This window comes from Pseudophryne corroboree, chromosome 3 (assembly GCF_028390025.1).
Source record: "Pseudophryne corroboree isolate aPseCor3 chromosome 3, aPseCor3.hap2, whole genome shotgun sequence".
Classification (NCBI taxonomy): Eukaryota; Metazoa; Chordata; class Amphibia; order Anura; family Myobatrachidae; genus Pseudophryne; species Pseudophryne corroboree.
The window spans coordinates 807486688-807508127 of record NC_086446.1 but is presented as its reverse complement, the minus strand read 5'-3'; the positions used below and the strand labels follow the sequence as shown (position 1 = coordinate 807508127).

At 48.0% G+C, this 21440-nt stretch overlaps 1 protein-coding gene across 1 annotated transcript in view; it reads right to left on the bottom strand.

Annotated features, from left to right (window-relative positions):
- Positions 1-21033, bottom strand: part of PRDX3 (peroxiredoxin 3) — a 31290-nt gene extending 10257 nt beyond the window's left edge. The window contains exons 1-3 of the mRNA XM_063962704.1: positions 20935-21033; positions 7841-7937; positions 7116-7257 (exon numbers count right to left, since the gene is read on the bottom strand). Of these exons, the coding sequence (XP_063818774.1) occupies positions 7116-7257; positions 7841-7937; positions 20935-20970 (275 nt within the window). The 5' untranslated portion in view covers positions 20971-21033. The remainder of the gene's footprint in view (positions 1-7115; positions 7258-7840; positions 7938-20934) is intronic.
- Between the last annotated feature and the right edge of the window lie 407 nt (positions 21034-21440).

Sequence of the window (21440 nt, the reverse complement as noted above, 5' to 3'; positions counted from 1 at the left end):
GAACAGGGTAATATCAGAGCATGCTGTACCCGGGGATACACCCGTCCTTACACTGTGCCTCCCCCCATTACTGATATACCAGAGTTACAGTGTGATACAGGAACAGGGTAATATCAGAGCATGCTGTACCCCGGGGATACACCCGTCCTTACACTGTGCCTCCCCATTACTGATATACCAGAGTTACATTGTGATACAGGAACAGGGTAATATCAGAGCATGCTGTACCCGGGGATACACCCGTCCTTACACTGTGCCTCCCCCCATTACTGATATACCAGAGTTACAGTGTGATACAGGAACAGGGTAATATCAGAGCATGCTGTACCCCGGGGATACACCCGTCCTTACACTGTGCCTCCCCCCATTACTGATACACCAGAGTTACAGTGTGATACAGGAACAGGGTAATATCAGAGCATGCTGTACCCCGGTGATACACCCGTCCTTACACTGTGCCTCACCCCATTACTGATATACCAGAGTTACAGTATGAGACAGGAACAGGGTAATATCAGAGCATGCTGTACCCCGGGGATACACCCGTCCTTACACTGTGCCTGCCCCCATTACTGATATACCAGAGTTACAGTGTGATACAGGAACAGGGTAATATCAGAGCATGCTGTACCCGGGGATACACCCGTCCTTACACTGTGCCTCCCCCAATTACTGATATACCAGAGTTACAGTGTGACACAGGAACAGGGTAATATCAGATCATGCTGTACCCCGGGGATACACCCATCCTTACACTGTGCCTCCCCCATTACTGATATACCAGAGTTACAGTGTGACACAGGAACAGGGTAATATCAGAGAATGCTGTACCCGGGGATACACCCGTCCTTACACTGTGCCCTCCACCCATTACTGATATACCAGAGATACAGTGTGAGACAGGAACAGGGTAATATCAGAGCATGCTGTACCCCGGGGATACACCCGTCCTTACACTGTGCCTCCCCCCATTACTGATATACCAGAGATACAGTGTGAGACAGGAACAGGGTAATATCAGAGCATGCTGTACCCGGGGATACACCCGTCCTTACACTGTGCCTCCCCCCATTACTGATACACCAGAGTTACAGTGTGGAACAGGGTAATATCAGAGCATGCTGTACCCTGGGGATACACCCGTCCTTACACTGTGCCTCCCCCCATTACTGATATACCAGAGTTACAGTGTGATACAGGAACAGGGTAATATCAGAGCATGCTGTACCCCGGGAATACACCCATCCTTACACTGTGCCCTCCCCCCATTACTGATATACCAGAGTTACAGTGTGATACAGGAACAGGGTAATATCAGAGCATGCTGTACCCCGGGGATACACCCGTCCTTACACTGTGCCTTACCCCATTACTGATATACCAGAGTTACAGTGTGATACAGGAAAAGGGTAATATCAGAGAATGCTGTACCCGGGGATACACCCATCCTTACACACTGTGCACTCCCCCCATTACTGATATACCAGAGTTACAGTGTGAGACAGGAACAGGGTAATATCAGAGCATGCTGTACCCCGGGGATACACCCGTCCTTACACTGTGCCTCCCCCCATTACTGATATACCAGAGTTACAGTGTGATACAGGAACAGGGTAATATCAGAGAATGCTGTACCCGGGGATACACCCATCCTTACACTGTGCCCTCCCCCCATTACTGATATACCAGAGTTACAGTATGGAACAGGGTAACATCAGAGCATGCTGTACCCCGGGGATACACCCGTCCTTACACTGTGCCTCCCCCCATTACTGATACACCAGAGTTACAGTGTGATACAGGAACAGGGTAATATCAGAGCATGCTGTACCCCGGTGATACACCCGTCCTTACACTGTGCCTCCCCCCATTACTGATATACCAGAGTTACAGTATGAGACAGGAACAGGGTAATATCTGAGCATGCTGTACCCCGGGGATACACCCGTCCTTACACTGTGCCTCCTCCCATTACTGATATACCAGAGTTACAGTGTGATACAGGAACAGGGTAATATCAGAGCATGCTGTACCCCGGGGATACACCCGTCCTTTCACAGTGCCTCCCCCCATTACTGATATACCAGAGTTACAGTGTGATACAGGAACAGGGTAATATCAGGAAATGCTGTACCCCGGGGATACACCCGTCCTTACACTGTGCCTCCCCCCATTACTGATATACCCGAGTTACAGTGTGATACAGGAACAGGGTAATATCAGAGCATGCTGTACCCCGGGGATACACCCGTCCTTACACTGTGCCTCCCCCCATTACTGATATACCAGAGTTACATTGTGATACAGGAACAGGGTAATATCAGAGCATGCTGTACCCGGGGATACACCCATCCTTACACTGTGCCTCCCCCCATTACTGATATACCAGAGTTACAGTGTGATACAGGAACAGGGTAATATCAGAGAATGCTGTACCCGGGGATACACCCATCCTTACACTGTGCCCTCCCCCCATTACTGATATACCAGAGTTACAGTATGAGACAGGAACAGGGTAATATCAGAGCATGCTGTACCCCGGGGATACACCCGTCCTTACACTGTGCCTCCCCCCATTACTGATATACCAGAGTTACAGTGTGATACAGGAACAGGGTAATATCAGAGCATGCTGTACCCGGGGATACACCCGTCCTTACACTGTGCCCTCCCCCCATTACTAATATACCAGAGTTACAGTGTGATACAGGAACAGGGTAATATCAGAGCATGCTGTACCCCGGTGATACACCCGTCCTTACACTGTGCCTCCCCCCATTACTGATATACCAGAGTTACAGTATGAGACAGGAACAGGGTAATATCAGAGCATGCTGTACCCCGGGGATACACCCGTCCTTACACTGTGCCTGCCCCCATTACTGATATACCAGAGTTACAGTGTGATACAGGAACAGGGTAATATCAGAGCATGCTGTACCCCGGGGATACACCCGTCCTTTCACTGTGCCTCCCCCCATTACTGATATACCAGAGTTACAGTGTGATACAGGAACAGGGTAATATCAGGAAATGCTGTACCCCGGGGATACACCCGTCCTTACACTGTGCCTCCCCCCATTACTGATATACCAGAGTTACAGTGTGATACAGGAATAGGGTAATATCAGAGCATGCTGTACCCCGGGGATACACCCGTCCTTACACTGTGCCTCCCCCCATTACAGATATACCAGAGTTACAGTGTGATACAGGAACAGGGTAATATCAGAGCATGCTGTACCCGGGGATACACCCGTCCTTACACTGTGCCTCCCCCATTACTGATACACCAGAGTTACAGTATGAGACAGGAACAGGGTAATATCAGAGCATGCTGTACCCCGGGGATACGCCCGACCTTACACTGTGCCTCCCCCCATTACTGATATACCAGAGTTACAGTGTGAGACAGGAACAGGGTAATATCAGAGCATGCTGTACCCCGGGGATACACCCGTCCTTACACTGTGCCTCCCCCCATTACGGATATACCAGAGTTACAGTGTGATACAGGAACAGGGTAATATCAGAGCATGCTGTACCCGGGGATACACCCGTCCTTACACTGTGCCTCCCCCCATTACTGATATACCAGAGTTACAGTGTGATACAGGAACAGGGTAATATCAGAGCATGCTGTACCCCGGGGATACACCTGTCCTTACACTGTGCCTCCCCCCATTACTGATATACCAGAGTTACAGTATGAGACAGGAACAGGGTAATATCAGAGCATGCTGTACCCCGGGGATACACCCGTCCTTTCACTGTGCCTCCCCCCATTACTGATATACCAGAGTTACAGTGTGATACAGGAACAGGGTAATATCAGGAAATGCTGTACCCCGGGGATACACCCGTCCGTACACTGTGCCTCCCCCCATTACTGATATACCAGAGTTACAGTGTGATACAGGAATAGGGTAATATCAGAGCATGCTGTACCCCGGGGATACACCCGTCCTTACACTGTGCCTCCCCCCATTACTGATATACCAGAGATACAGTGTGAGACAGGAACAGGGTAATATCAGGAAATGCTGTACCCCGGGGATACACCCGTCCTTACACTGTGCCTCCCCCATTACTGATATACCAGAGTTACATTGTGATACAGGAACAGGGTAATATCAGAGCATGCTGTACCCGGGGATACACCCGTCCTTACACTGTGCCTCCCCCCATTACTGATATACCAGAGTTACAGTGTGACACAGGAACAGGGTAATATCAGAGCATGCTGTACCCGGTGATACACCCGTCCTTACACTGTGCCTCCCCCCATTACAGATATACCAGAGTTACAGTATGAGACAGGAACAGGGTAATATCAGAGCATGCTGTACCCGGGGATACACCCGTCCTTACACTGTGCCCTCCCCCCATTACTGATACACCAGAGTTACAGTATGAGACAGGAACAGGGTAATATCAGAGCATGCTGTACCCCGGGGATACGCCCGACCTTACACTGTGCCTCCCCCCATTACGGATATACCAGAGTTACAGTGTGATACAGGAACAGGGTAATATCAGAGCATGCTGTACCCGGGGATACACCCGTCCTTACACTGTGCCTTCCCCCATTACTGATATACCAGAGTTACAGTGTGATACAGGAACAGGGTAATATCAGAGCATGCTGTACCCCGGGGATACAACCGTCCTTACACTGTGCCTCCCCCCATTACTGATATACCAGAGATAGTGTGTGACACAGGAACAGGGTAATATCAGAGCATGCTGTACCCGGGGATACACCCGTCCTTACACTGTGCCTCCCCCCATTACTGATATACCAGAGATACAGTGTGACACAGGAACAGGGTAATATCAGAGAATGCTGTACCCGGGGATACACCCGTCCTTACACTGTGCCCTCCCCCCATTACTGATATACCAGAGATACAGTGTGAGACAGGAACAGGGTAATATCAGAGCATGCTGTACCCCAGGGATACACCCGTCCTTACACTGTGCCTCCCCCCATTACTGATATACCAGAGTTACAGTGTGATACAGGAACAGGGTAATATCAGAGCATGCTGTACCCCGGGGATACACCCGTCCTTTCACTGTGCCTCCCCCCATTACTGATATACCAGAGTTACAGTGTGATACAGGAACAGGGTAATATCAGGAAATGCTGTACCCCGGGGATACACCCGTCCTTACACTGTGCCTCCCCCCATTACTGATATACCAGAGTTACAGTGTGAGACAGTAACAGGGTAATATCAGAGCATGCTGTACCCCGGGGATACACCAGTCCTTACACTGTGCCCTCCCCCCATTACTGATATACCAGAGTTACAGTGTGATACAGGAACAGGGTAATATCAGAGAATGCTGTACCCCAGGGATACGCCCGTCCTTACACTGTGCCTCCCCCCATTACTGATATACCAGAGTTACAGTGTGATACAGGAACAGGGTAATATCAGAGCATGCTGTACCCCGGGGATACACCCGTCCTTACACTGTGCCTCCCCCCATTACTGATATACCAGAGTTACAGTGTGAGACAGGAACAGGGTAATATCAGAGCATGCTGTACCCCGAGGATACACCCGTCCTTACACTGTGCCCTCCCCCCATTACTGATATACCAGAGTTACAGTGTGAGACAGGAACAGGGTAATATCAGAGCATGCTGTACCCCGGGGATACACCCGTCCTTACACTGTGCCCTCCCCCCATTACTGATATACCAGAGTTACAGTGTGATACAGGAACAGGGTAATATCAGAGAATGCTGTACCCCGGGGATACACCCGTCCTTACACTGTGCCCCCCCCCATTACTGATGTACCAGAGTTACAGTGTGATACAGGAACAGGGTAATATCAGAGCATGCTGTACCCTGGGGATACACCCGTCCTTACACTGTGCCTCCCCCCATTACTGATATACCAGAGTTACAGTGTGACACAGGAACAGGGTAATATCAGAGCATGCTGTACCCCGGGAATACACCCATCCTTACACTGTGCCCTCCCCCCATTACTGATATACCAGAGTTACAGTGTGATACAGGAACAGGGTAATATCAGAGCATGCTGTACCCCGGGGATACACCCGTCCTTACACTGTGCCTTACCCCATTACTGATATACCAGAGTTACAGTGTGATACAGGAACAGGGTAATATCAGAGCATGCTGTACCCGGGGATACACCCGTCCTTACACTGTGCCTCCCCCCATTACTGATATACCAGAGTTACAGTGTGATACAGGAACAGGGTAATATCAGAGAATGCTGTACCCCGGGGATACACCCATCCTTACACTGTGCCCTCCCCCCATTACTGATATACCAGAGTTACAGTGTGATACAGGAACAGGGTAATATCAGAGCATGCTGTACCCCGGGGATACACCCGTCCTTACACTGTGCCCTCCCCCCATTACTGATATACCAGAGTTACAGTGTGAGACAGGAACAGGGTAATATCAGAGCATGCTGTACCCCGGGGATACACCCGTCCTTACACTGTGCCTTACCCCATTACTGATATACCAGAGATACAGTGTGAGACAGGAACAGGGTAATATCAGAGCATGCTGTACCCCGGGGATACACCCGTCCTTACACTGTGCCTCCCCCCATTACTGATATACCAGAGTTACAGTGTGATACAGGAACAGGGTAATATCAGGAAATGCTGTACCCCGGGGATACACCCGTCCTTACACTGTGCCTCCCCCCCATTACTGATATACCAGAGTTACAGTGTGATACAGGAACAGGGTAATATCAGATACACCCATCTATGCACTGTGCCCTAGTGGACAAGCTTCCCCCCACAGGGTATTACTGATATGCAGGGCCACAGCTGCAGTTGTTTGTGGTTTCTGTAAGGATCCTGGAGGCCGATGTATCAGGCATCTACAGCAACCTTTCCATTAAGGTAAGTTTTATTAACTACACTTTTCAAAATGATTGATAGCGCTAGTTCCTGTAGCACTGGTCACTGCTTGATAAATCGACTACAATGTGCTTTGCAGTAAGTAACAGCATCATACACATATTAGCATGTGGGTCACTGCTGGGCGGTCTATACGTGTGATGGAAATGTAACTCAGAGACAGCTCCTAGCATCATACTTACAAGTCTAAGGGGTAGAAGAAGAGCACCAGATATTTCCCCTTGAAGTCATCCAGGGTCAATTCCTTGAACTCCCCATTGACTACAGCTGTGCCTTTAAACTGTGGTGCATGCTGGGTGACCGCTGGGAAGAGGCACGAGTTACCTAGAGAGAAAAATATGGCTCTCATATATATATCCATGTCATATTCCCAGCCCAATAGAATCTGGCAACGAATTACAAACTCAAACAAAAAGCGGCTAGGGTCAATGTCCCTCCTCCAGCGCATGCCTCGCCACTTCAGTAAGCCCCTCCCCCAGAATATGCCTATCCACTAATACAAGCCACTCCCACGGCACATGCCTATCCACCAATGCAAGCTCCTCCCCCAGTGCATGACTCTCCCCTAATGAGTGAATTGAGGAAGAGAATAGGGAGTGATGAAAAGCCGGTCACCGGCATACGGGTGTGGCTTATCAGCGACAAGCAGCATTACTGTACTTCCCGGGGATACCTGCTGGCAGCTGCAATGTAAAGGTGATAAGAGATTACACAGGGCGTTGCAGAAACATGGTCATCACTAAGGACTGATCTGTGAAAAAGCTGCAGCGGGGAGACTACACGACTACAGTGAAATGACTCTGATATAGCGCGTGCTACAGTAAGCTGCATGGACTGAACGATGCTCGCTGGAGGCGGACATGTTTGTGTGGTCTGTGATTGTACATCATGGATAAAGGTTACTTACTGGTACTGAAAGAAAGCTTTGGAACAGCGCAGGTTGCACGGGCAGCAGTGCTCCGGATGACGGAACGGGGAATCAGAGCCGCTGCAGAGCGGAAAACCTGCGGACAAAGGGGTGTAGTGTTATAGGTACCAGCAGCTAATGGGCGTTACAGTACACAACTCACTGTATACGTATCAGCAAGAGCTAGAGTGGGAGAGGTTACACACACAGGAAACACACACCAGCTCCCCCACTGCTGTAAGCAGTATACAAACCTCCATTGTGTGTGTATACACAGACAGAGGTCTGCGTTATACACATATAGGATGTCATGCAGCACTTTACGCTGCTTCTACCAAGAGCGGTCCTAAGTAGAAGAGAGCCCCTAGATTGGTCACAGATTCATGTGGTCATTGAGCGGTAACTTACCAGGAGGTATCCCCAAGGGTCTCCAATGTGACACTACAAAGACCAGCACTCCCTGCGAGCTACTGATCTCATATACTGTATGTGTCTTAATGATATACAGAATGGAAGTTGTTCACATAAATGTGTATGCACCGGCAGGTGTGACAATGAGAGGGGCTAGCTACACGTATTATTGCTTTACACAGAGGCCGCGTGCCGTGCTGAGCTGTGCCAGTATGGCACAGTGGGCAGTATACCACGACTAGCCGCGTCCGGGTACAGCACAGATGCCCGGTCTGAGGGATGTGGCCGCAGCGCTCAGTTATTGGCCAATACAGTACTATTACTGACACTATCTAGCGGTCTATCTATGCGTTACAACACGATTCCCAATGAAGCCACTTCCTGTTGTCAGGGAGTTCCAGTCCTTCTATCCAAAGCACTAATGTGGAAGCGGCACACAATCTGCGTTCCGCAGTTATAAAGTACTTTATATATGCGTTCCACCAGAGAAAAAAAAAGGAAAAAAGGGGGTATTTAAATATATTTTTAAAGAGAAAATTGAAGTGTGTTGCTGGCGGCAACCCACTGTTCCTGATGCCTGTACCCCGGAACACTTATCAGCATGGAGTGTGGCAGAGACCAGGACCCCTAACATTTCCCCCCTGGCAGGCATTCTGGTACCTTTGCTGTGTTATCCGGCAGAGAATGAGCCCCTCCAGAGTTGTAGTGTTATTGTATTGAAATGTGTGTGGTTTATCAGTACTACGCTATGCACACAGTATACCACTCACTTATGTGAGAACACGGCGCTCGGAATAGATGTGGAATAAGGAATCCATGTGCAGGATGAGGTGTATGATTTTACCTCTTTCCGGGCAAGTTTGTGGTAATAAAAACTAAACTAAACGGAGGGTGTGGTGACTGGGACGACAATCTGGCATTCCCCCAATAATAACACCCCCAGTATAGTATACTCTGAGATAACATCACCATAGTCATGTATATATATTATTACTGCGCCCCCATAGGATAATACCCCCAGTATAGTATAGATACTCTGAGATAACATCACCATAGTCATGTATATATATTATTACTGTGCCCCCATAGGATAATACCCCCAGTATAGTATAGATACTCTGAGGTAACATCACCATGGTAATATGTATATATTTTATTACTGCGCTCCCACAGGATAATACCCCCAGTATAGTATAGATACTCTGAGGTAACGTCACCATAGTAATGTGTATATACACTGCTCAAAAAAATAAAGGGAACACTTAAACCACACATCCTAGATCTGAATGAATGAAATATTCTTATTAAATACTTTGTTCTTTACATAGTTGAATGTGCTGACAACAAAATCACACAAACATTATCAATGGAAATCAAATTTATTAACCCATGGAGGTCTGGATTTGGAGTCACCCTCAAAAATTAAAGTGGAAAAACACACTACAGGCTGATCCAACTTTGATGTAATGTCCTTAAAACAAGTCAAAATGAGGCTCAGTAGTGTGTGTGGCCTCCACGTGCCTGTATGACCTCCCTACAACGCCTGGGCATGCTCCTGGTGAGGTGGCGGATGGTCTCCTGAGGGATCTCCTCACAGACCTGGACTAAAGCATCCGCCAACTCCTGGACAGTCTGTGGTGCAACGTGGCGTTGGTGGATGGAGCGAGACATGATGTCCCAGATGTGCTTAATTGGATTCAGGTCTGGGGATCGGGCGGGCCAGTCCATAGCATCAATGCCTTCGTCTTGCAGGAACTGCTGACACACTCCAGCCACATGAGGTCTAGCATTGTCTTGCATTAGGAGGAACCCAGGGCCAACCGCACCAGCATATGGTCTCACAAGGGGTCTGAGGATCTCATCTCGGTACCTAATGGCAGTCAGGCTACCTCTGGCAAGCATATGGAGGGCTGTGCGGCCCCCCAAAGAAATGCCACCCCACACCATTACTGACCCACTGCCAAACCGGTCATGCTGGAGGATGTTGCAGGCAGCAGAACGTTCTCCTTAGCGTCTCCAGACTCTGTCACATGTGCTCAGTGAGAACCTGCTTTCATCTGTAAAGAGCACAGGCCGCCAGTGGCGAATTTGCCAATCTTGGTGTTCTCTGGCAAATGCCAAATGTCCTGCGCGGTGTTGGGCTGTAAGCACAACCCCCACCTGTGGACGTCGGACCCTCATACCACCCTCATGGAGTCTGTTTCTGATCGCTTGAGTAGACACATGCACATTTGTGGCTTGCTGGAGGTCATTTTGCTGGGCTCTGGATTTGCTCCTCCTGTTCCTCCTTGCACAAAGGCAGAGGTAGCGGTCCTGCTGCTGGGTTGTTGCCCTCTTACGGCCACCTCCTCATCTCCTGATGTACTGGCCTGTCTCCTGGTAGCACCTCCATGCTCTGGACACTACGCTGACAGACACAGCAAACCTTCTTGCCACAGCTCGCATTGATGTGCCATCCTGGATGAGCTGCACTACCTGAGCCACTTGTGTGGGTTGTAGACTCCGTCTCATGCTACCACTAGAGTGAAAGCACCGCCAGCTTTCAAAAGTGACCAAAACATCAGCCAGAAAGCATAGGAGCTGAGAAGTGGTCTGTGGTCACCACCTGCAGAACAACTCCTTTATTGGGGGTGTCTTGCTAATTGCCTATAATTTCCACCTGTTGTCTATTCCATTTACACAACAGCATGTGAAATTGATTGTCAATCAGTGTTGCTTCCTAAGTGGACAGTTTGATTTCACAGAAGTGTGATTGACTTGGAGTTACATTGTGTTGTTTAAGTGTTCCCTTTATTTTTTTGAGCAGTGTATATTATTACTGTGCCCCTATAGGGATAATACCCCAGTATAGTATAGATACTCTGAGGTGACAATACCACAGTACTGTGTATATATAGTATTACTGAGCCCCTATAGGGATAATACCCCAGTATAGTATAGATACTCTGAGGTAACATCACCATAGAAATGTATATATATTATTACTGCGCCCCCACAGGATAATAACCCCAGTATAGTATAGATACTCTGAGGTAACATGTCACGATCCGGGTATCTGGACGCCATTACTTACCCTTCAGATGCCTCCTAAGGCTGGCTCAGCGTTCCAGAACCGGATCCCGCTGTTCCTGAGTTTCCACATGCAGAATGTCAGAGTGGTGATTTCATCAGCCGCGACCTCCGCTGTGCCCGCGTGGTTAAATGTGCGCTTGTCAGTCTGGCGTCTCCTGTCTCCTGTGGCCGGCGTCGCCATTACTGTTTCAATTCTCACATGGATTACAAACCAAACTTCCCTCCAAGTGTCTGCATGGGCGCAGCCATCTTGGATTTTGTCATCTGATTATTTCCACCAATCTGCTGTCTGTATTGTTGATTTGCATAATTGCCTAGCCAACCCCTTCCTTGCTGCAGGTATAAGTATGCTGTGCCTGAGCAAGGAAGGCGTCAGTGCTTTGGTTGTCTAACCTAGTTCCAGTTTGTCTCTCTCCTGTGGTTGTCTTCCAGGTTCCAGCTCCTGTCTCCAGACTTCTGCTATAGAGACCCGCACCAGCATTCCATCTGCGGTGTAGCCTGACTCTCCGATCCATTCTGGACTCACCTTTTTCCAGCTACAACAATCACCTGCTTCCAGCCCAGCTTCCAGCAGTGTACAGCTTCTCTTAAAGGGCCGGTGTCCTTTCTGCAGTTTACCACTCTCCACCGGTATTATTATTTCACCGCTCTCAAACAATCACCTGCTTCCAGCCCAGCTTCCAGCAGTGTATAGCTTCTCTTAAAGGGCCGGTGTCCTTTTCTGCAGTTTACCACTCTCCACCGGTATTATTATTTCACCGCTCTCAAACTCCAAACTTCATTATTATTTCATCGCTCTCAAGTTCGTTTATTATTTAACTGGTTCCAGCCAGTATCCACTCCGTACCAACAACAGTCTGGTTCCAGCCAGTATCCACAGCAGCCGTTTTACCTTCAGCAGCCCAGCCTTTCCTGGAACATCAGCTGGTACGATCCTGGGTTCTCTCCATTGCTACAGTCAGGCCTGGTAAGGACTTTCCAACTAGAAGATTATAAGAACTGTCTCACTCTACCAGTGCCTGTGGCCCTTGCCACCCTGTAGTACCCAGGAATTGTATTTATCCTCTGTTGACTTTTATGTTTCCTTTTACTGCTGCTGTGTTACGGAGTTTGTCATAATAAACATCATTGACTTTTATCCTGGTTGTCGTGGTCACGCCTTCGGGCAGTTATTCTACATGTTACTTACTTGTCTAGGGGTCTGATACAACCTCCCAGGTTCCGTTAAATCTCAGCCCCTACAACTGAGGCTGCCTCCCGTCAGCTCAGGCCCTCAGTTGTGACAGTAAGCACTGACCTAATGAATCCAGCCGGAGACCAGGATCAAGCGGCCAGGCCGATGCAAGAACTGGCAGCCCGACTTGAACATCAGGAGGCTGCACAGGGCCACATCATCCGCTGTCTCCAGGATCTCTCTACACGGCTGGATGGGATTCAAACGACCCTCCGTGGACCTGGCACATCCGGTGCGTCCACTACAGTAACACCAGCTGTAACCCCACCCACCTTACCCATTTCCAGTCCACATCTTCATCTTCCAACGCCAGCAAAATTTGATGGATCTCCAAGGTTCTGCAGGGGATTTCTCAATCAATGTGAAATCCACTTTGAGCTTCTACCTGGCAATTTCTTCAGTGACCGTACCAAAATTGCCTATATCATCTCCCTTCTCAGTGGCTCAGCCCTTGACTGGGCATCACCTTTATGGGAGAAGTCTGATCCCCTGCTATCCTCCTATACTGATTTTGTAGCTACATTCAGGCGCATCTTCGACGAGCCAGGCCGGATAACATCTGCTTCATCTGAGATTCTCCGTTTACGCCAGGGAACACGTACTGTGGGACAGTATCTTATACAGTTTAAAATCCTGGCATCCGAACTGGCATGGAACGACGAGGCCCTGTATGCTGCATTCTGGCATGGCTTATCAGAACGCATCAAGGATGAGTTAGCTACCAGAGACTTGCCCTCTAAGTTGGATGAGCTAATTTCTCTTTGCACGAAGGTTGATCTACGTTTCAGAGAGAGAGCAACCGAGCGAGGAAGATCATCTACTCCTAAATCTTCTGCTCCTCCTCCTCGTCAACCATCTCCATCCAAGGATGAGCCTATGCAAATTAGTCGTTCCCGTCTATCTCCCGCTGAGCGCCGAAGACGTCTCTCTGAGTCTCTCTGTCTCTACTGTGCAGCTCCGTCGCACACTATCAATGCCTGTCCCAAACGTCCGGGAAACTCCAGATCCTAGCTCGCCAAGGAGAGGGCCGGCTAGGAGTAATGATCTCCTCTCCATCTCCTCATGACTGTAACCTCCCAGTGTCGCTCCAAATTGCTCAACGTTACAGGAACGTCATTGCCCTCCTTGATTCCGGAGCAGCTGGGAATTTCATAACCGAAGCTTATGTTAAACGGTGGTCCCTACCCACCGAGAGACTGTCCTCGTCCATCTCTTTGACTGCAGTGGATGGCAGCAAGATTTTTGACGCAGTCATTTCCTTAAGGACTCTTCCAGTTCGTCTGAGAGTGGGAGTTCTTCATTCTGAGTATATTTCTTTTTTAGTGATTCCAAGAGCCACACATCCAGTGGTTTTAGGCCTTCCATGGCTCCGTCTCCACAACCCATCAATTGACTGGACGACTACGCAAATACTGGCATGGGGTCCCTCCTGTGCTGAGACTTGTCTAGCCAAAGTTCTTCCTGTTTGTTCTTCCTTCCCCAGGTCATCTGATGTTCCGCCTCCTCCATATCAAGACTTCACGGACGTGTTCAGTAAAGCCTCTGCTGATATCCTTCCTCCTCAGAGAATGGGACTGCCCAATCGACCTCATTCCAGGGAAGGTTCCACCGCGAGGCCGAACTTATCCGTTGTCTCTGCCTGAGACACACTCCATGGAAGAGTACATCAAAGAGAACCTGGCGAAGGGTTTCATCCGACCATCTTCTTCTCCAGCCGGCGCAGGCTTCTTCTTCGTTAAGAAGAAAGACGGTGGTCTGCGTCCGTGCATCGACTACAGAGGTCTGAACGACATTACCGTCAAGAACCGATACCCTTTACCCCTGATTACCGAGCTCTTTGATAGAGTTAGTGGTGCAACTATTTTCACAAAGCTGGACTTGAGGGGTGCCTACAATCTCATCCGAATCCGTGAGGGTGACGAGTGGAAGACCGCCTTTAACACCCGTGACGGACATTATGAGTACCTCGTCATGCCCTTCGGATTGAGCAACGCTCCAGCAGTCTTCCAGCACTTCGTGAATGAGATTTTCAGGGACATCTTGTACCGCCATGTCGTGGTTTATCTAGACGACATCCTCATCTTTGCTAATAATCTCGAAGATCATCGTTTCTGGGTAAAAGAGGTTCTTTCCCGTCTCCGTGTCAATCACCTCTATTGTAAATTGGAGAAGTGTGTGTTTGAAGTTAAAACCATTCCGTTTCTAGGTTACATTGTGTCCGGTTCCGGACTAGAGATGGATCCTGAGAAACTCCAAGCAATCCAGAATTGGCCTATACCCTTAAGCCTCAAAGGGGTCCAGAGGTTCTTAGGGTTCGCCAATTATTATAGAAAATTTATACGAGACTTTTCCACCATCGTGGCGCCTATCACTGCATTAACCAAGAAAGGTGCTAATCCGTCCAAGTGGTCCGAGGAAGCTACACAGGCCTTTCACCTTCTGAAGCAACGGTTCATCTCTGCACCAGTTCTGAAACAGCCCGACACCGACTCTCCTTTTATCTTAGAGGTAGATGCCTCCTCCGTTGGAGTAGGAGCAGTGTTATCCCAGAGGGCCAAAGATGGACATCTACATCCTTGCAGTTTCTTCTCCCGGAAGTTCTCCCCAGCTGAGCGCAACTATGCCATTGGCGATCAGGAGTTGCTAGCCATCAAGCTCGCTCTGGAGGAGTGGAGATACCTGTTGGAGGGAGCTTCCCACTCAATCACCATACTTACCGACCACAAAAATCTTTTATATCTCAAAGGCGCACAATGTCTGAATCCTCGTCAGGCCAGATGGGCACTTTTCTTCTCTAGGTTTGACTTTAAACTCCAGTTCTGTCCGGGTTCTCAGAATCGTAAGGCCGATGCCCTTTCCCGCTCATGGGAGCAAGAAAATGAGTCCGAGTCTGCAGACAAGCATCCTATTATTAATCCGTTGGCATTCTCCACGGTAGGGATGGACTCTACGCCTCCACCAGGGAAAAGTTTTGTTAAGCCAGTTCTAAGGAAGAAGCTCATGCATTGGGCCCATGCTTCCCGTTTTGCTGGACATACAGGCATTCAGAAAACCCTTGAATTTATTTCTAGGTCCTACTGGTGGCCAACTCTGAAGAAGGACGTTATGGAATTTATTGCCTCCTGCCCAAAGTGTGCCCAACACAAAGTCTCCCGCCAGTCGCCTGCGGGGCAACTGGTTCCATTATCTGTTCCCCGTCGACCTTGGACCCATTTGTCGATGGACTTTGTTTCCGATCTACCTATCTGCAACAAGTTTAATACCATCTGGGTGGTAGTTGACCGGTTCACCAAGATGGCACATTTCATCCCTCTCACCGGTCTTCCGTCAGCTTCCAAGTTGGCTCAAGTGTTTATACAAGAGATCTTCCGACTTCACGGTCTTCCTGAAGAGATCATCTCGGATCGTGGAGTACAATTTGTAGCCAAATTTTGGCGAAGTTTGTGTCAAGCCCTCCAAGTCAAGTTAAAGTTTTCCACGGCTTACCATCCTCAGACCAATGGTCAAACCGAGAGGGTGAATCAGGACTTGGAGGCCTTCCTCCGTATATATGTGTCTTCCTCTCAAGATGACTGGGTTCAACTCCTTCCTTGGGCCGAGTTCAGCCACAACAATCAATACCATTCCTCATCTTCTTCTACCACATTCTTCATTAATTATGGATTCCACCCTAAAGTCCCAGGATTCCAACCGCTTCCCGCAACTTCTGTTCCAGCAGTGGATGTCACCTTGCGTCAGTTTTCAAATAACTGGAGGAACGTCCGCGCAGCCCTGCTTAAAGCCTCATTCAGGTATAAGAAGTTTGCCGATAGGAAGCGTAGAGCGGTTCCTGCTCTCAAGGTGGGTGATCGTGTGTGGCTGTCCACGAAGAATTTGAGGTTGAGAGTTCCCAGCATGAAATTTGCACCTCGCTACATCGGACCCTTCAAGATTGAACAAGTCATCAATCCTGTTGCCTACAGGTTACAGTTACCATCCTTCTTGAAAATACCCAGGACATTTCATGTTTCTTTGCTGAAACCGCTGATCCTGAATCGGTTTCATTCCGCACTTCCTCCAGCTCCCAAAGTTCAGACTCAACGGGGAGTCGAGTACGAGGTGGCCAAGATTTTGGACTCACGTTTCCGTTACGGTCAGTTACAATACCTCATTGACTGGAAGGGCTATGGTCCTGAAGAACGCTCTTGGACCAATGCCTCAGACGTCCATGCTCCTGCCTTGGTCCGAAATTTCCACGCAAAGTTTCCTTTAAAGCCTAAGAAGTGTCCTGGGGCCACTCCTAAAGGGGGGGGTGCTGTCACGATCCGGGTATCTGGACGCCATTACTTACCCTTCAGATGCCTCCTAAGGCTGGCTCAGCGTTCCAGAACCGGATCCCGCTGTTCCTGAGTTTCCACATGCAGAATGTCAGAGTGGTGATTTCATCAGCCGCGACCTCCGCTGTGCCCGCGTGGTTAAATGTGCGCTTGTCAGTCTGGCGTCTCCTGTCTCCTGTGGCCGGCGTCGCCATTACTGTTTCAATTCTCACATGGATTACAAACCAAACTTCCCTCCAAGTGTCTGCATGGGCGCAGCCATCTTGGATTTTGTCATCTGATTATTTCCACCAATCTGCTGTCTGTATTGTTGATTTGCATAATTGCCTAGCCAACCCCTTCCTTGCTGCAGGTATAAGTATGCTGTGCCTGAGCAAGGAAGGCGTCAGTGCTTTGGTTGTCTAACCTAGTTCCAGTTTGTCTCTCTCCTGTGGTTGTCTTCCAGGTTCCAGCTCCTGTCTCCAGACTTCTGCTATAGAGACCCGCACCAGCATTCCATCTGCGGTGTAGCCTGACTCTCCGATCCATTCTGGACTCACCTGTTTCCAGCTACAACAATCACCTGCTTCCAGCCCAGCTTCCAGCAGTGTACAGCTTCTCTTAAAGGGCCGGTGTCCTTTCTGCAGTTTACCACTCTCCACCAGTATTATTATTTCACCGCTCTCAAACAATCACCTGCTTCCAGCCCAGCTTCCAGCAGTGTATAGCTTCTCTTAAAGGGCCGGTGTCCTTTCTGCAGTTTACCACTCTCCACCGGTATTATTATTTCACCGCTCTCAAACTCCAAACTTCATTATTATTTCATCGCTCTCAAGTTCGTTTATTATTTAACTGGTTCCAGCCAGTATCCACTCCGTACCAACAGCAGTCTGGTTCCAGCCAGTATCCACAGCAGCCGTTTTACCTTCAGCAGCCCAGCCTTTCCTGGAACATCAGCTGGTACGATCCTGGGTTCTCTCCATTGCTACAGTCAGGCCTGGTAAGGACTTTCCAACTAGAAGATTATAAGAACTGTCTCACTCTACCAGTGCCTGTGGCCCTTGCCACCCTGTAGTACCCAGGAATTGTATTTATCCTCTGTTGACTTTTATGTTTCCTTTTACTGCTGCTGTATTACGGAGTTTGTCATAATAAACATCATTGACTTTTATCCTGGTTGTCGTGGTCACGCCTTCGGGCAGTTATTCTACATGTTACTTACATTTCTAGGGGTCTGATACAACCTCCCAGGTTCCGTTACATCTCAGCCCCTACAACTGAGGCTGCCTCCCGTCAGCTCAGGCCCTCAGTTGTGACATAACATCACCATAGTCATGCCTATATATAGTATTACTGAGCCCCTATAGGGATAATACCCCCAGTATAGTATAGATACTCTGAGGTAACGTCACCATAGTAATGTGTATATATAGTATTACTGAGCCCCTATAGGATAATCCCCCCAGTATAGTATAGATACTCTGAGGTAACGTCACCATAGTAATGGGTATATATAGTATTACTGAGCCCCTATTGGGATAATACCCCCAGTATAGTATAGATACTCTGAGGTAACGTCACCATAGTAATGTGTATATATAGTATTACTGAGCCCCTATAGGATAATCCTCCCAGTATAGTACATATACTCTGAGGTAACATCACCATAGTCATGAATATATATTATTACTGAGCCCCTATAGGGATAATACCCCAGTATAGTACAGATACTCTGAGGTAACATCACCATAGAAATGTGTATATATAGTATTACTGAGCCCCTATAGGGATAATACCCCAGTATAGTATAGATACTCTGAGGTGACAATACCACAGTACTGTGTATATATAGTATTACTGAGCCCCTATAGGGATAATACCCCAGTATAGTATAGATACTCTGAGGTAACATCACCATAGTCATGTATATATTATTACTGTGCCCCTATAGGGATAATACCCCAGTATAGTATAGATATTCTGAGGTAACGTCACCATAGTAATGTGTATATATAGTATTACTGAGCCCCTATAGGATAATCCCCCCAGTATAGTATAGATACTCTGAGGTAACATCACCATAGAAATTTATATATATTATTACTGCGCCCCCACAGGATAATAACCCCAGTATAGTATAGATACTCTGAGGTAACATCACCATAGTCATGCCTATATATAGTATTACTGAGCCCCTATAGGGATAATACCCCCAGTATAGTATAGATACTCTGAGGTAACGTCACTATAGTAATGTGTATATATAGTATTACAGAGCCCCTATAGGATAATACCCCCAGTATAGTATAGATACTCTGAGGTAACATCACCATAGTCATGCCTATATATAGTATTACTGAGCCCCTATAGGGATAATACCCCCAGTATAGTATAGATACTCTGAGGTAACGTCACCATAGTAATGTGTATATATAGTATTACTGAGCCCCTATAGGATAATCCCCCCAGTATAGTATAGATACTCTGAGGTAACATCACCATAGAAATGTATATATATTATTACTGCGCCCCCACAGGATAATAACCCCAGTATAGTATAGATACTCTGAGGTAACATCACCATAGTCATGCCTATATATAGTATTACTGAGCCCCTATAGGGATAATACCCCCAGTATAGTATAGATACTCTGAGGTAACGTCACCATAGTAATGTGTATATATAGTATTACTGAGCCCCTATAGGATAATCCCCCCAGTATAGTATAGATACTCTGAGGTAACGTCACCATAGTAATGGGTATATATAGTATTACTGAGCCCCTATAGGGATAATACCCCCAGTATAGTATAGATACTCTGAGGTAACGTCACCATAGTAATGTGTATATATAGTATTACTGAGCCCCTATAGGATAATCCCCCCAGTATAGTACATATACTCTGAGGTAACATCACCATAGTCATGAATATATATTATTACTGAGCCCCTATAGGGATAATACCCCAGTATAGTACAGATACTCTGAGGTAACATCACCATAGAAATGTGTATATATAGTATTACTGAGCCCCTATAGGGATAATACCCCAGTATAGTATAGATACTCTGAGGTGACACTATAGTAATGTGTATATATAGTATTACTGAGCCCCTATAGGGATAATACCCCCAGTATAATATAGATACTGTGAGGTGACACCACAGTACTGTGTATATATAGTATTACTGAGCCCCCACAGGATAATCCCCCCAGTATAGTATAGATACTCTGAGGTGACACCACAGTACTGTGTATATATAGTATTACTGAGCCCCTATAGCAGGCATTCCCAACCACGGTCCTCAAGGCACACCAACAGTGCAGGTTTTAGTGATATCCAGGCTTCAGCACAGATGGTTAAATCAAAATAACTGAGCTACTAATTAAGTCACCTGTGTTCAAGCCTGGATATCACTAAAACCAGGACTGTTAGTGTGCCTTGAGGACCAAGGTTGGGAAACACTGCCCTATAGGGATAATACCCCAGTATAGTATAGATACTCTGAGGTGACACCACAGTACTGTGTGTATATATAGTATTACTGAGCCCCCACAGGATAATCCCCCCAGTATAGTATAGATACTCTGAGGTGACACCACAGTACTGTGTATATATAGTATTACTGAGCCCCCCACAGGATAATCCCCCCAGTATAGTATAGATACTCTGAGGTGACACCACAGTACTGTGTATATATAGTATTACTGAGCCCCCACATGATAATCCCCCCAGTATAGTATAGATACTCTGAGGTGACACCACAGTACTGTGTATATATAGTATTACTGAGCCCCCACATGATAATCCCCCCAGTATAGTATAGATACTCTGAGGTGACACCACAGTACTGTGTATATATAGTATTACTCAGCCCCTATAGGGATAATACCCCAGTATAGTATAGTATAGATACTCTGAGGTGACACCACAGTACTGTGTATATATAGTATTACTGAGCCCCCCACAGGATAATCCCCCCAGTATAGTATAGATACTCTGAGGTGACACCACAGTACTGTGTATATATATATATATATACTGAGCCTCCCCCAGTACAATGTACATAAGCCGCTCACCCGCGCGGACAGTAACCTTCCACAGGGCGCCGCCATCTCGTCTGAGTCACGTGGGGACTTCGGCTGCTGTCAAAATATGGTGGGCGTGGCATTCGGAGGAGCCTTTGGTATTATTGGCTGTGGCGTTGCGTGGGCGGGGTCTCTGCGTTGAAAGAAAGGTACGGGTCCTGGGCGGGTTCTATCGGGAGCCTAGACAGGTGAGTGACACGTGGTGGTGGCTGGGGATCCTGCGAGGGGGTTCCTGCAGGACGGCGGCCGTGTGCTCCGTGTCGAGTAGCCGCAACTCTCATCCACGTAGCCGGGAGCCCCCCTATCTCTGTGAGCTGGCCGGGGGGACCCCTATATACTGGGAGACATAGGGTGTCCTCCTGTACCCCAACATCAGTAACTAGTGGTATAGGGGGCGCTTACCGTGCCGCCACAACACTTACCGTGCCACCACAGCCCTTCCCTGTGTTGCTATATCCCTTATGCCACTGTGGGGCAGATGTACTAAAGCTTGTAGA